The sequence below is a fragment of the Gavialis gangeticus genome, unplaced genomic scaffold, assembly GCF_001723915.1.
Source record: "Gavialis gangeticus isolate Ggan-Ray unplaced genomic scaffold, GavGan_comp1, whole genome shotgun sequence".
Classification (NCBI taxonomy): Eukaryota; Metazoa; Chordata; order Crocodylia; family Gavialidae; genus Gavialis; species Gavialis gangeticus.
Genome location: NW_017729015.1, coordinates 4686793 through 4703258, shown reverse-complemented (window position 1 = coordinate 4703258; position 16466 = coordinate 4686793). Strand labels below are relative to the sequence as shown.

Below are 16466 nucleotides of genomic sequence, written 5' to 3'. Positions count from 1 at the left end.
CTAACACAGGCTATTCCAACTGATGAGCAAATGGTCTTGTACTCTGCACATGGTGTAACAAAATCAAATAGATGTAATGATCACCCCCTTCAGTATCCAGCAGTTTCAGAGAGTGCTGGGCAAGTTAGTTCATTATTTACCCTAACCCTAGACTCAGTCAAATGCACTTTTGACAGACACTCACAAGGAGCTCTCACACCAGTGGGGGTGTCCTTCAGTCCCAGGCCCCTCAGCTGTCTGCTATTTGATGGCTGAGAATAGACTGAGATGTACCACAGAGCCAACTTTTTGGCCCGGGGTATCTCAGTTTTACGTGTCTCACCCATGTCTGGCCAGCTCTTAACAGAAGAGATTTTGCCAGCTAGAAAGATCATGCCCTTTTCTGCTCTTGTGCTCAGAGATTACAGATCCCTTACTTCCATGGAAGAGGCCTGTCTGCATGGTGAAATGCTCTGAAATCTTGCTTGCCACCAGCCATAAGTAAGCTATAAGGAATGAGAGAGGGATTTATTGTAAAAATGAGCGCTCCTAAGAAATCAGTAATTGTATGTTGGGATACAGACAGAAATATAAGATTCAACAAACAAAAGAAAATATCAGAGCAATTATTTTTCTTTATCTCTGCATCTTAGCTCTAAGCTCTAAGAATTCAGCTTTCAGTTTTGTCCAAGCCAAGATCTTTTCCCAGACTTTCAGCCTGCATTGCTAAGCTAAGTCACTGGCAGACTAAAGCACTTTACACCCAGGAAACTTTAGACAAAATTTGCTAATGTAGCAAGGCTGAAGTATGGTTTCTTATCTAGCCATTTACATACATCTGAAGAATTCTCAGGAAGCATGTGCATCTCACTGTGGTCTCAGTGGTCAAACAGGAGACAGCAGAGAGGAGTTTGTGACTGAAGAACACCTCTGTAGGTATGAGAACCCCTTGAATGACTCTCTCAGAGGTGCATCTGACTGAATTTGGGGTCAGGATGTGTTGCAAGAACTCCACTGGAGTGGGAACTGTATAAATGCATAGTGAGACGGTCTCTGCTTTATGGAGTTTACGCTTTAAATAGACAGCCAGACAATAGAGTGGTCGGGACAGACGAGGGAGCATGGAGAAGGGAAGAGTTCTGCCCAGGCAGCTCCATGATAAAGGGGAGTTGCCCACTGCATTCCTTTGGTCTTGATAGGATGTTATGTCAATTCAAGTGATATTTCTATAGTTTTAAAATCGGCATACCGAAATGGCCACTATAGAAATGGTATCTAATTTTGAATGTTCACATTGATCCTGGAAAGGAGTTCCCCACTAAGGAAGGGTTTGACTTTTTTTTCTCCCCGCCCCCTGCCCCCCGCCTTTCAAACATTGCTCTGCAGGTCATTTTGCCAAAGAATGTTTCATGCAGCCTGGAGGGACCAAGTACAGTCTGATACCAGAAGAGGAGGAAGCAGCAGAAGAATGTGAAGGAGATAAAAAGCCCAGTCAGCCTGACAGTTCTTCGAAGAAAAGAAAAAAGGTACAAGGTTTATTCCTCCTATTGTAGTTGGATGCAGAAGTGTGTTCCAGGTGACAAACGTCACTCCAGGGAACGTGTTAACCTATAAAGAAAAATAATGAGCAGGCAGCTCAGTAGTTTGGAAAAGGACAGTGGCTGGGTTTTGTACAGTTTCTGGGGAGAAACAGGAAAACTTTATGCAACTTTTCAAGTTATCCTTAAGCTAGTTTCATAAATTCACCTTGGTTATTTCTGAGGTCCCTGCTATCCTAGTATGTAGGCACTGAGACAGCTTACAAACGTAACCTCCCCCCCCAGCAGCGCTTTACTTTAAACCTACCATGTCTCCATGCTGAGCCCAGCACATAGCCAGAAGAGGCATCATGTTAATTTGACCCAGCCTGCCCAACATCTGTATAGATATAGGCACTTCAGCAAGGCATTTTTGGTGTTATAACTAAATCAACTTTAGATAAAAGCATCAAAGAACGCTGTTGAAGCGCACAATCTATACAGATGCTGCGGAGCCAAATTGAACTAATGCGCTGCCTCTTCCAGTAAAGAGATTTTTTTTTCATGTCTGTCAGCAGCCCGAGTGGTTTTTACAGTGAGAAAGGGGGATGTCTTACTGTCCAGCCCCCAGTCTGGTCATATTTAAATTGCCTGGCTCTCTGAAGTGGATCTCCTCTTGTCCCCTGCCCTGTCCCCACCAAACTAGCATTCTCTTCCTGTCCTCTGCATGCCCCCCCCCCCCCAAATGCTAGGGTGGGGGACAGGGGTTAGGAACTGATATCATGACCAAACCTAAATAACCTAGTTTCATCCACATGCAGGCTCATATTCCATCATATTTCATTGCCAGCTCTGAAACTAGAACTTGCTCTTTGTTTTTCTGTTTCACTTTAATTTATGACGATTGGGAGATAGAGATCATATCTATTACATGCTACTATTTGATGCTTCTACTTTGATGCAGTGATCAAGTATATAGTAGTATCCATTGTATCAGCCTTAGGCTGCAATGCAGCTCCTTCTGCTCTAGACCCCACTACTTTGCCATATCAGCTTTAATTTAACATTTACTTTGTAACTCATTTCCCACAGCCAGGCCATGTAAGCCCCTTTGTGTTACTGAAACCGCTGCTGTTCTGAGCATCTGAGTTAAAAACAGAATGTCAGACTGCACTGGAAGTATTTTGTAGAGTGCCTTTCATGTGCCATATTGCAGCCTTATTGTTAATCTGTTTCCCCTCAACTTCCTCCTCCCCACTGCATTCTTATACCAAGGACATCTTGGATTTGAAGTTTTAGCTTACACAATTCTTCAGATAAAATAGACTAGCAGGAGAAGCATTTGAGACCAAGGCTTGTGCATTCTTTTTATTCTCTTCTCAGAAACAAATGATTGAATGGACAGTTCATTTAACAGCTCTGCCCCTTGCTCCCCACCCCTATCTCAAATTTTTGCTCTTGCCTTCCTGTTTGGGTTGAGTCATGTGGTTCTCCCTCTCAGGCCAGGCTGTGACATTGCAGTCTGTTATGATCAACCAGATTTATCTTGGCAGGCCTGAGTTATCATTAATACCTGAAGTTGTGCTGTCCAAGAGGAGCCAGTGGTGGTAGACAGTGACAATGACTTTCTTACAGCAAAGTGTTGTTTAGTTATCACAGAACAGCAAAAGGGATTTTATGCATATCTAGCCTATAGCCTCTCCATCTATAGGAGGAGCTAGTAGAAAAAAGCTTCCTATAGTACCTCCCCCAACTCTGAGACAGCTGGAGTCGGGATCAGTCTCTTTCCTTAATTTATCATCAGTTTGGTTAGTCAGTTGGTCTGTCCGTCTCTTTCTCTTCTTGCTTTGTGCAGTCCTTTAAATGTTATATGTTCCTTTGGTCATTTCCTGTCTCCAAGAATGAATCACTTTTACTGCTCTATCACCCTTTGATCATTGGTTCCAAGCCTTGTAAAACAAGGCTTGTAACATGTTGGATGCATGATATAGGATACCCAGTGCTAATGGCTTTCCCAGTTGTCTCGGGTGTCTTTGTAACAAGCGCTTGTTCCAGGGGTGGCCACGATCCCCCCCTGGTGGCAGCTCAGCCCCTTGCTCTGCCCTCACTTCTCCAGCTTGCTCCATTTCTCTTGGCCTACCATGCCTTGCTGTTCTTAGATTTTTTGAAAGGGAGGCTGCCCCAGGGATCTCCAATCCCATGTTGGTATTCAGGTGTCTCTACTTTGTCTTATGGGCATATAACGTGGCTCTAACCACCCCTTACACCATGCCCATACCTTGCAGATGTCATCGTTCACTACTGAACTGTCTCTGGCTCTGCCCACACCTGGGCACTTTTCTCCTCTTGGCTGCTTCCGAGTGCAGCCCTGGATCCCTGACCCTGATCCTGCCTGTCATGAGGCACTGGACCCCTGGCCCTGACTCTACCTTCTCTGGGCTGCGAGTGCCTGACCCTGTTGATCTCTGGCTATGGTCTGTCCTGGACCTTTGGCCGCTCCAGGGCCCGCTTCTAGGCCAGTTGAAACTTCGGGGCTCCCTGGCCCCACTTGCTCCTCCTGGGCTACAAGTCACTGACTCTGCTTCTCTCCCTTTGTCCCTGATCCTCCTTGATCTCATGACCATCCACCAGCTTACCCCAGCGTAGGTGTTTGCCAGGAGCCTGGCTGCAGCCCTGCTGTTCAGGAGTTTTTCACATCTTGGCTGCCAGAGTCAGATCATGCCCCAGCTCAGGCTCTAGGCTTGTATCCTGTAAGCCCAGCCCCCTTTTGGGTTATGTAACTCCTGATTGCCCCTTGCAGCACCTCTAGACTGCTCCATTTGCAGTATGCCTTCACTTAAAGTAGCAGGAACACCAAGCCTCCTGTTACAGTCTGTCACGTGATGTTCTCTGGGAGCTGTTGAGTTGCCTTTTTGCTTGTCTTTCCAGCAAACCCCTTGTTAAAACTGTAGTAATATATTTGTACAGAGTATTCTCATAACTCGGTATATAACCACACGGTAAACTTTATTCTATGGACCTGGATGTATCCACATTCTTAAATTTAATATAGAGCAGTTCCATGTCACCATATTGCCATCTAATGAAATAGTCCTAGCTGTAGTTTAACCACAATTCCTGTCTCTAAAAGGGATATCTGGACAATCCTTACTTTTTGGTATAGTAGCATAAGAATAAGATTAGAAGTCAGCCTTGGGTCCCTCCTATACTGAATGATTTGATAGATCTGCACTTCTTCCTGTACGTAATGTAAAATGCCCAATACTTTGAGACAAAGTTTGCAGGCTGCATGCAGTATAAGAAATGGGACATAGCATTGTAACTGGGATGTTTGTAAAGGGGTGAGTTGATATTATCAGTTTTAATTTACTATGAAAAGTGTAGATATTGTAGTAACAACAAAGCACCAAAGATAACAAAAAGTATTATGAAAGATGCCTGAAAATGGTGTTATTTTAAATGCTTTCACTCTCTTAAATTCTTTTTGGACTCGGGAGGGTAAAAAAACCCTCCTTCCTCTGAAAAAATGATATATTCTAGCCAGGCTGAGCTGTTGTAGGAGGGACACGTGCTTTAAAAAAAAAAAAAAAAAAAGTGGAATCTTGTGTTGCTTCCCCAACCACCAGATTTACCCTCTAGAAGGGGTCAGCTGTACCCAGGAACAAAAATGAATCCCCTTTAACTGGACATCCAAGTGGAACAAGTTTTCTTCTCAAATGCATTGGATCATTTTCATTCCTGGTGTTTGACTTCAGTGGAATTATATCGTAAATAAATATGACCCATTAATGCCGTTTGTCTGCAGATTCATTCCGTGAATTCCCCCTCTGTGAAGTAGTTCCTGGAATTCTTCTTGCATATGTTCCCTTTTCACTGAAACTTGCACCTCCTTAATCCCCATCTGTTTGACCTCTGGGTCATCAGGAATAACTCTGTGCTAACCCTTAGCTAGCGTAAATACTTGTTCTGCCATTTCCTAACTGTTTCCGGTCTCAGAGTTAAATCCCTTTCTTTTCAATCCCTCTTCACATATAAGCTTATTTCCTTTCACCTGCTCAGTCTGCTGTGCTCTCTGGAGCTTTGCTACATCTTTCTTCATATGAAGAGCAGCACACTGGACTATGTCACTCAAATGTGGTCTAACTAGTACTTTAAAAGGAATGGAACAATATAATTGGATTTACATAATGGAGGTCTTGCTGAAAATGATATCAGGAGTAAGTTTAGAGGGGATACTCTAATTTTTCGCTGAGAGCCACAAAGGTATTAAGGTCTGAATATTATAGTTGAGACCCCTGGATTTCTCATATGGAAAGGACTACCAAGTCTTTACAATAAGAGCTTCATTCCCCACTACATCTTGTTTGGCTGTTTAAGCTACTTGACAAACTGCAGGTTTCCTTGCACCCTGAAATTAAATACATTTAAGTAGAATAAGCTGTTCTTACTTTCTTAAAAAATAGCCTAAGAACAGGGTGACACTGGCTCACAGGTGACTTTACAAAAGAGTTAGAATGGCATTACATAAGTGTGTGTGTCTGTGTGTGTGTCTGTGTGTGTGTCTGTGTGTACGTACGTATATATACACACACTTCCAAGCTGCAACTTCAAAGATGTCTTCCTTGCTCAATCATATATGTTCTCTTGTTTGCCAGTTTCCAAAAATCTGTAAACTGTACTTTATAGGTAAATTTAAGTCTGATTGGCTCCATTTTTGAGGAAGATGCAGGCCCAAATTAGGCTTGAAGAAAAACATATCTTAATACATCAAGTTGCACATTTGTTCTGTGTGTCTCAGTCTCTGAGCGTCTTTGAATCTGGACCCCATTTAACAAGGAAAAGGAAAGTCCACCCTAATTTCTGATTCTACAGACTCAACCTGAAAACCAAACATCTAGCTAAACTTTTGGCTTATTTGCATTATCACCAAGAAACTGGTTTAGAAACCAAATTCTCCACAATAGAACTTCTTTGCTATGCAGAAATTTAGCATTTTTCATAACTTGTTCTTTCATAAACAGACAACCAGGCTAGTTGTGTCCAGGTTGCTGTCTTCAGCCATTTTGTCTCCATTTTGCCTCATTATGAATGAGAGAGCTGCTGAATGTAACTGTTTGCTATTAATGTAATTATACAAGGACTGTCAATGCCTCTCCACCTTCACAGAAAAATAAATGCTTTGATTTCTCACCAGCGTAAGGCCACTCGATATCTACTACCTTGTACTCTCTGTTCTCTTGCTAACACTGAAGAGATTGTGATGGGACATCCTGTCATATTTTTAGCCTTTGGCATGTTGAAAATGTTTCCCAAGCCCTTGAATGAAAGAACAGTTCATCCATAAGGTTAGCTAATGCTTATTCAACACAAGCATAGAGAAACTTTTCCTTATTGCCTCCACTTTTTCTGAAGATTTAACTCTTAATCTTCAGGTTTTCTTTGAAATACTGTTCTAATGCACTGGCTCTGTTTTTTAATCTTCTCCCTTCAGTTTTTTTTTTTTTTTTTAAACTAATTTAATGGCAAATTAAAATGCATGAAATAAGCAACTCATTGTGCCTTTGTGGACCTATGACAGTGGTTACAGCTAAGGATCTTCCTATTTAATATTTTAAAAATGTATAGGTCATCTTGACGTAGACTCGATGCTTTGTTCTTTTATTTAGGTCCCAGGACTCCAAGCACCTGCCTAAACTAGTGATTCTCAGCCAGGGTGCCAGGGCACCCTGGGGTGCTGTGAAGTCCTTTTAAGGGTGCTGTGCAATATTAGCACTGTTAAATGTATAAATGATTAGCAGGGTAAACCTAGAGATTTTGAATAGAAGTCCATGGTGTCAGCATTTTGACTTGTTGTGGTCTATCTGTTTTTTGCAGTAGAATTGTTTTTATTTTCCATAATGAAAAAAATTAGTGAACTTAAGAGCTGGCATTTTCTGAGGAATGTCTTGAGTCTAAAGAAGATTGGGAACTATTGGCTTAAGCACTCAAACTTACTGGGAATGTTACTTTTGTCACAGTTCTCCCCCCTCTGTTCCCTCCCCCTTGGTATCACCAAAATATTTGCATCTCCAAACCTGGGGTAAAAGACTGTATTAAGGGGGTGTTCAGAAACCAGGGTAAGTCTGGATTGTCTCTGAAGTGTGAAGTCTGAAGATTTCCTGTGCGATGCTACACAACTTTCACTCCATAAAAGCCATTTAGACTTCTTTTCTTCACACTGCCTCATTCTCTTCTCACCACTTTGTCGTCTTTATTCGTTCTGCTGCTTGTGTCACTTTTTCATTTCATGCTAACTGAATAGGTGCTGATTGTTTATCAGCCCACACTCCTCTTGAGAAATAGGCTCTTGTGTTCATTATCTAGATAATGACATACTCTGGCCTAATTACAAATTTTAAATAGTCTTAAGTTTGTACGTGTGGAGTGCTATCTTTTATCAGATCAACTACATAGTTGGAAAAAATGTTCTTTGCAAGCAGTTGGGCACAAACACCCTTCTTCAGACAGAGGGAGACTGCTGATGTTGTGCTTTCCAAGGTAGAAAAGAAGCTAATTTTTAACATGCAGACCTTGCCTGCCTGTGTCCTTAGACCAACATGGCTACAACCAGCAATGCTGTACATATGGAGTGAGCTTTCTGTACAGGGACTCTGTCTGACCTGCTTCTTGGCAAGTTGTCATTGTCATTTTTGGGGGTTTAGTGAGCAATAAATGCACAGCAGGCACTGCCAGACATCCGCTGTAATAATACAGGGGGTCAAATGGAGACACAGAATGGAGCAAAATAAGAGCACTTCCATAAATGCGTATTTTATGTAGGCATTTTTCAAATCTGAATTGAGGTTATCCCTTGCTGGTTTTCTGGGTGCATGCTGCATATCCTTTTCACCAAGTCAGGTTTTTTTTAAAATACTTCACTATCTCATTTGATTAGAGTGTAGATATGCTGCCCCATATTGGCTGCTGAACTGGAAGGAATTGCTTAGTTCCCCTAGGACTCGTTGTGTCTGCAGGCCCATGAATTATGTAACTACCTTTTGGGCTTGGCTATTCATTTCTATGTCCTCACCAAGTGTCTGTACAGCTCTAACAGCTGTGACAAGGGAGGAGTGATTTACAGTCAGACTGCTCCGGTAACCCCCCCCCCCCCCCACAACCTTTCCCAGCCTAGGGAGGGGGTTGAGGTTGTGAGATAACATCTTCGCTAAGGTAATGAGCAGATCTGTTGGCTTGGTGACTCTTGGCTTCTTCCATTACATGCCCTTCCTCAGGTGAATGTAAATCTTCCTTTATATGACAGAAACAATGAAAGGGTTATGTTTGGGGCTACTATTAGTTTGCTGCCCCACTTCACTTGTCCTTCCGCTCCTCGAGGTATGTTCACAACAAGACCTTGAGCCGTGTTAACCATCTTTCATCCAGTTTAATTTAAAAAGAAAAATAAAAGTGGACTTTTTGTCAGATTTATTGAGATTCCTTTTGTTCATCCAACCCACTGAGAAGCAAATGCAAAGACCTCAGGGCTTCTCCACCAGGTTGGTATATGCTCAGCTGACTTGAGTTATGAACTCTGTGCAGCAAGCTTGTATCAATGGCCTGTTCTTCACTAGGAGGAGGGAGGTGGACTACAGTCCATGATGGAGGAACCTGCTACTGTTCCCCCCCATACCATAGTAATAGTTTCAATGAACAGAGGAAGCCAATCCATTCCCTACAAATGGTCATTTTCTTCCAGGCCATCCCTGGTCCGCTTTAATCACTGGATGGCAAATTCCCCTTACCCTTTTTTTCCTTTCCTGTGATTCTAATGCTTCGTAATGGAGGAATACATGATCATAAATAGCACACAGAATGCAACACTGTTTACAGTAATAATTACAGAGCATGACAGTGACTGGGTGTGACCCCAGTCTAAATAAGATGTATACATCGGCGACAATGAACAAAGAGTAGGGAAGAAGGAAGCTGGGGCAGAGGGTTACAGCTGAAAAAAATTCAATACAATAGTTTATTGTTAGTATATATCTTATTCACCCCTGGGTATGCAGTTGTAATGAAGGTCAGAGACCCTGTCTAAAGCATGCTCTGTGGAGAGTAGGCTCAGGCTCATAAATGAGACCATCCCACAACAGAACTGTGACACTCAAATATCCTTAGGGAGTAAGTGTGGCTTGTCAGCTGCTTCCTGTGATCTTAAAGGGATGGGATTTGTTTGCCATATTTTCTCCCCTGTTCCTCTCTGGAGTTCTAACCTGTTTCAAACAATAGGCAGTGATTTTTTTTTTACTTTGCCAGCATGGTCTGCCTGATGGGTCCCTTCAATCCCAGAAAATGGCAATGATGTTGTTGTTTTTGTGGGGGGGGGGGGTTGTTTTTTTTAACCATGAACCACATAAAAATTCAAAGTGCTCCCTTGCGTATGACGAGACCTACTTCTGGATTTTGAGAAACCAGAGGAAGAAGTTGATGATGCATCATAGAGGACAAGCACTGTCTAGGTTTAACAGGCATAGGCTCCTAACCGATATTGGTAAAGTGTATCAGGATTGCAGAATTCTGTTAAAGTCAGTTAGTGTTCTTGATGGGCTAGAGCAGGGGCAGGCAAAATAGAGGGCCAGCCATTCTATCTGGCCTGCAGGGCCCCTCCAAAAAATAATTATTACTGGCCTGTGGCTGCCCCTCTGAAAGCTGGTGGGGGGTGGGCTTTTGGAGGTCGTGTGCCATTGGACCGGGTGGGCTCTGTGCCTCCCCCTCCATGGGGTTCCTGGCACTTCATCTGGGAGCCCCATGTGGAGGCCCCGAGCATGATGGTGTGCACCTGGACAGCTGGTAAGTAGGGAGAGGAGCTCCTGCCTGCAGGAGGGGGAGGTGAGGGTGGGGTTTGTGGGTGGGTGTGAGCCCCGCCGCCATAGCACTCAGCCCCCACTGCCAGCAGCAGGCCCTTGGGGTGCTCCTGGCCCGCTGCAGGCTGAGCTCCTCAGTGGCACGTGGCTGAATCCCAGGAGCTGCACATGTTGGCACAGACTCCGCCTGGCCTGGCCCGGCCCACTGGTGCACACCTTTTAAGCCACGCTAAACTGGCTCCATGCACCATTGGGCAGGGCAGGCTTTGCCTCCACGGGCAGCTCCCACCTGTAGTGCTGGGAGCCCCATGTGCTGGCACAGAGCCAGTCCGGTGTGGCTTGAAGGTGCGTGTTGTTGGACTGGGTTGGATCTGGGCTGCCATGTGCTGCTCCCAGGATTCAGCCGGGGCTGCGCACTGCTGGGGGGCTTTGCCTGCCACAAGCCAGGAGCACTGCAAGGGCCTGCAGCTGCTACCGGCAGCAAGGGCTGTGCACTGGAGGGGGGGTACATCCACCCATACACTCCACTCCTACATCCACCCCATCCTACACACACCCACACCCCTTCACAACCCCACCACACCTCCCCTTATACACAATATACAAGAGTAAGACTTTATTTTAAGCTAGTATATAATCACCTCTATATGCACTATGCAAACGCACGTAAATCAGGACAAAAATATTTTTTGAAATAAAATTAAAATATGTTATAGTAGATGTTTGATTTTTAATATACAATTTGGGTTTTTTCTGGTTCCCAAATGGCAATCACCCCCATCCCAAAAGCAGTATTTTCAGGGTGGGGCTTCCAGTGGCAAAGGTCAGGGGCTAGGGATGGGACTTCCAGTCCTAAGATGGTGATCATTGGGCAAGGCTACCCTTGCAGCCCTCCACAGGTCACCAAAAGTCATTAAGCGGTTCTCCAACTGAAATAGTTGCCCACCCCTGGGCTAGAGGTCAGACCTGCCAGCCCATATTGACCTCCAAGGGTATACTGTGAACTGTAGAGAAGCAACACCATGTTTTTGAGGGGGGAAAAGGTAGGGCAGAGATGAAGAACTGGGCTTTTCACAAACCATTTCTTCATGCATGTTGGGAGGAACTGTTCCATCCATTTTAAAATTCTGCTTAATTTGGGAACTAGAAAGCAGGCAAGTTGAAATGGAGAGAGCTTTGTTCCAAGGCAGCCACATGCTCACCTGTTTTGCCCAAAAAGCTGACCAGCTCAGGTAGGAGCGTGAGCAGGTAGCTCCTAAGCCAGCTCTGCTGTCATGCAGCAGGTTGGCCAGCAGGTGGCATCACCATAGGAAGCAATTGTTTCTATTGCCTCGACTGGCATTGAATTGGGCCTTTTTGGAATTTCCTTATTCCACCAGCTGGTAGCTTGGCCTCCACCCGCATTGTACTGATACAGCTAAAAGTATGATGTTAAGCCAGCCTCGCTAAACTAGGATAACCTTGTGTGTGTGGACAGTCCCTTGAAAAACAGCAGATCTAGGACCTCAACCAAATCCATGGCCAGCTCCTTCGAGCTGCAACCTGTGTTTCAAATTACTTCTCTCAGTCTACTCTGTCTTGATATTGTTATCAACTGAGGCAGTGGGAGCTGATAGATTGAGGAAAAGACTGGCAGATGGGACAGCTGGATTATTTTGTCTATGCTTCTGCCAGCTACCATAGTCACCTGCTTATAAGACAAGGTCCTCCGTCCCCCCATTTAACACTGGGAGGGAAAAGCTCCTTGTCTTAGATTTTAGTATGAGGGTGGAGGGGGACTGGTGGCTACTGTGGCTTGGGCTGCCTATCCCTGTCCTCTCTCCCCATTCCCCCCACCCCCATGCTGCTTCTGGACCCTGCCACTTACCCTTGCAGCCTCTTCTCCCTATCTTCCCTCCACCCCCCACACACGCGGCCTCTGCTCCCTCTTGTCTTCTCTGTTTCAGGAGAAGAAATATTGCAGTACGAGTTGTGGCAGAACCAGTGCCTAGCAGTCAGAAAGCTGTGTTAAGCCTCAGAATATGAAAGTTTTGATTCCTTTAGCAGCTCTTTTTAAAAGTAGTTTTGTACGGCCCCTTGCAGTCTGTGGCAGGTGACATCCAAATAGGTTGTATGATGGAACTTTTTGCCCTACAAGTATTTGAACAGTTCCATGGAAATAAGGTTTTACTTTGGGTAGGTATGAGAGAGTTAGGATTTCTTCAGAAACACTCTGGGTGGTCCCTACCTTCTTATGAGCCCTGGGATGCTGCAGTAGCACATTTGAAGTGGCTGTATTCACAGAGTTAGGAAATGTTTACTTTGGATAACTTATTTAAGCATTCCCTAGGAAATGAATTGCCAAAAAATAGAGATCATTAGAAGTGACTGAGTTGAATGGAAGTGAATTATGTGGAAATACTAAGAGCTAGGTAGACCGACTACACCAGAAGCCACCAGGGATATTGTTGACCAGAAGAATCTGATGAATAATGAGTAGCGAGCAGGAATAAGAATAGTTTAACGTGGCATGAAGGAGGCATGGTGAGAAATGTTGGACAGCTGCTGCAAGGTTGTTCCTCATCCCAGCTCCCCTTTAGTGCCCCCATGAGTGCCAGTATGAGCTTTGTTTAAAAATAAATGAATTTTCAGGCCTTTTTGGCTGTGAAGCAAACCTCTCAAATGGGGGCCCTCCCCTGTGCTGCTTTCCAGAGTTTTGCTAAGAGAATAGGCTTCAATGCCCAACAAGAAGAGGAGGGGCCCCCAAGCTGACTTGTTGTGCGTACTTCAGATGAGTGTGGGATTTAACGCTGACATCAGAACAAATCATTTCCCTCTCAACATTTTAGCAGAAATCCCCATGTGTTCTTGGATTGCAGTTGGAGCTTGGGTAGAATAGTACCACCATTCCCACATCACAGCACCCATGTCCAGTTCCCAGTCCACCTGCTGGTCACAGCACTTTTCAGGTTCCAAGAGGGGTAACAAGGGGTTAACAACTTACAGGAGTGATGGACAAGAAAACAGACTGAATAACTAAAAAAATGTCCTGGCAGTGAGATCTAGGCTCAGAATTGCCTCCCAAGAGACATGTCCAAACGGCTGGGATGTGTTCTGATCTAGCCAAAGTACTATGGTGTTTCTGTAGGGAGCAGTCCCTCTGCGTGGGGATGGGCAGGAAGGGGAGGTCCCCTGCCAGTGAGCTCTATTGTAGTAACTGTCAGACCAGGTTTACTGGTATGGTAAACAGAGTTGAACTAGCTAACTCCTGAGCAGCTGGAACAGCAGCCTCACCCTTCCTCCTGGCTAGGCAAGACCAGGCTATGTGATGAACACCTTTGGGCTTTCTTCTCTTGAAAAGGAGCTTGCTTCCTTGATCAGTGAACTCAGGTGACAGTTTCTGACTATGAGCTGCTTTGTCTATCTTGCCAACAGGAAAAGAAGAAGAAAAAGAAACACAAGAGCAAGCAGTCCTCCGATTCCAACAGTTCAAATAGCTCTGACTCGGACAGCGATGGGGCTCAACCAGCCAGCAAGAGGGCCAAGCATTCAGAGAAAGCTAGCAAGTCTCAGAAGAAGAAGAAAAAGAAGAAGCATAAGAAAAAGCACAAAGAGTGAGAGGGTGGTCTCTAGCAAGGGACCTTGGCACGGTGAACTCCCTGTCTCCCTGCTCTAGCTTTCTGGAGTAAGCTGCCAGAAGAGAGCAGAACTCAGTTGATACCTGCTTGTTCTAAGGACAAGGAATTTTGTTCTACTCAAAGCAGTATGCAGTTGTTGATGTTAAAGATGCTGACTTTGAAATTAATTATCCACTATTAAGCTAAAAGTGAGCTGCCATTTTCTCCCACTGAGGGGCTAATGGGTGTGCCTGCCAAAATACATTGATTACACCCATTCATCAGCAACTCTCATCCTGTAGCTTTAAGGTCCTTTAGGTTAGCTGCCAATGGTACACTCAGTTTCTCTGGAACAGCCTTGGACCAGCTGTCAGGAGTATGCATGATATCAGTGCTATATCCAGTTGCCTGTGAATAGATGGAGCTATGCCATTCAGATTTGGTCTCTCCAACCAGTCCCTTCAGAGCATTTGAGGGGGAGCCATTTCACATCCTCTGAGCTGATTGTCTGGTTGTGGAACCTCCTCCCTGCTGATGCTTGCATAGCAGTCACCTCTCTGCATATCAGGCTTTCTCTACACACTGGGATTGTATCATAATAATTGTGCAGTTAGGGCTCCAATTCAGCTACTGATAGAACAACTGCTAGTGTGCACACAGTTTACTGGCATAAATGTCCTTTATATGCTAGAGCTTGTTTCCATTCCCATAGAGAAACGTCGTTCCTTAGACGAGGCACTGGTATAACTGCGCCTGTTCTACAGGGGTTGAACTATCTATATTACTAAGAATGGTATGGCTTTTATGTGAGTCCAGCCCTCAGTGTCATCTCCTCTGCCTGTAAGCAGTGAGATGGTGGCAATCAACTAAATTATGTTGAAGAGAGACTTGCAGTAAATGTTAATTGTGTTGGTACTGTTAGCTATGTACATTATAAAAAATACATAAATCTCTAAACTACTAAGTTGTATGCTATACTGCAGTATTTTGTTTCTCATGATTCACCACAGTCAGCAAAATAAGGGCCCTAGTCTATATATGCAACTTGCACTAATTTAAGAATGGTATAGCTTGGGTTAGTTTAAACTCAAGTCTGATAAACTGAAGGTAAATGGCAGTAGTTTACCATTAAACCAAAGTAAGAGTTAGTTAAACTGGGGCAAAGCCCTGAAGCCAACTCTGCTTTGAATTACTCTTTCTAGCTTGTTCATAGAGATGAGCCACAGGGAAGTGTGAGCTTCTGGATGCCCTTTAAAAATGGATTTATGCTGTCTTGTGCTTCAAGTGCTAAAAAAAAAAAAAAATATACAGCTCATCTGAAGGTCTAACAGAATTCACAAATGTTAAATCAGAAATGGCCATCTGGGTCCTCTAGTGTGATCTTGCATAACGCAGGCCATAAAATTTTATCACAGATGATGAAAGAATGCCTGACTGAGACAGGCAGTGATCTGTCCTCATTTAAAACCTTTTCTGATGCACCTGTTTAACTCTCATTAGAGAGAGAAGCAGTCTTTAAAGCTCTTTAGGAAATTGACTGTAGAATAAGGTAAATGCATAAAATATTGGAAAGTTGGGAGTATGGTGATACAACTAGGTCGGCTAACAGGCTGAAATGGAAACACAGCTTTACAGGACTAGTTGGGCTATAATAATCACTCCTGTCTGAAAGAGCTTTAAGTGTTTTTACCATGCTAAAGGGCCCCTCACCTCCCTGGGGCTTCAGCAAACTTGCACTGTAAGTTGTGTCCTGACATGATTTGTTTGCTTGTTACAATAGTCTGAACTCCCTCAGCTAGGGCAGGGTGTCAGAATTCAGCCCTCAATTAAAAGGAGAGACTGCTGAGAGAGAACTACATCAGCTCTCCAGTGAAGTCAGGAAAACTTCTAATACAATAGAGCCTTATATGCTGACACATGGTGTGATTTCCCTCTTTCCCCCCATCTTGGCAGGAGAATTGTTTTGACAGTTGACCTAAACCAGTGGAGTGGAGGTTATGGGGTGGGGGGCAGCTACTCTAAAATTCCCCATAGCCCCTGCTGCTGGTCCCTCCCTAATCTGGGTGCACACCTTCCCTGCTCATGACTTGCTGCTGCTTGCCCAGCTGGGGCATGACCAAGCAAAGCTGAGGCTTGTCTCAAAGGCAGGGGGAGGCTGGACTGGCTTCTGCCACTTGTTTGCAGCAGCACCATCCCATGCCTCCCCGCTGCAGCTGGGTGAGGGGCAGGAGGGCATAGCCGCTGCTCCCAGTGTCTTCCGCCACCCATCTGGAACGCAGCCTGGCCCAGTCTACCCTGTGGAGATCTGGAGGCATATGCCCACTCCCATGCCCTCCCACACCAATGGCGTGTGGCGGTATGCAGTGGCAGCCCCCCATCCCCAAGTCCTGCTTCCCCCTGCCCCAGCTGGGCAGCTTGTCCTAGCCCCAGCTCCAATCCCTCTCACGCTGTGGAGGCATTGATCTGCCCCCCCACACCACACCCCCCTTCCCTCCCTTTATTTATACATGTCCCATGCCTCACAGATGAGA

At 44.7% G+C, this 16466-nt stretch overlaps 1 protein-coding gene across 2 annotated transcripts in view; it reads left to right on the top strand.

Annotated features, from left to right (window-relative positions):
• ZCCHC17 (zinc finger CCHC-type containing 17) overlaps nucleotides 1-14903 on the top strand; it is a 35443-nt gene extending 20540 nt beyond the window's left edge. For both annotated transcript variants that reach the window (XM_019512130.1, XM_019512129.1), the window contains exons 7-8: nucleotides 1366-1505; nucleotides 13754-14903. In XM_019512130.1, coding sequence (XP_019367675.1) covers nucleotides 1366-1505; nucleotides 13754-13936 — 323 coding nt within the window. In that variant the 3' untranslated portion in view covers nucleotides 13937-14903. The remainder of the gene's footprint in view (nucleotides 1-1365; nucleotides 1506-13753) is intronic.
• Nucleotides 14904-16466: the final 1563 nt, after the last annotated feature.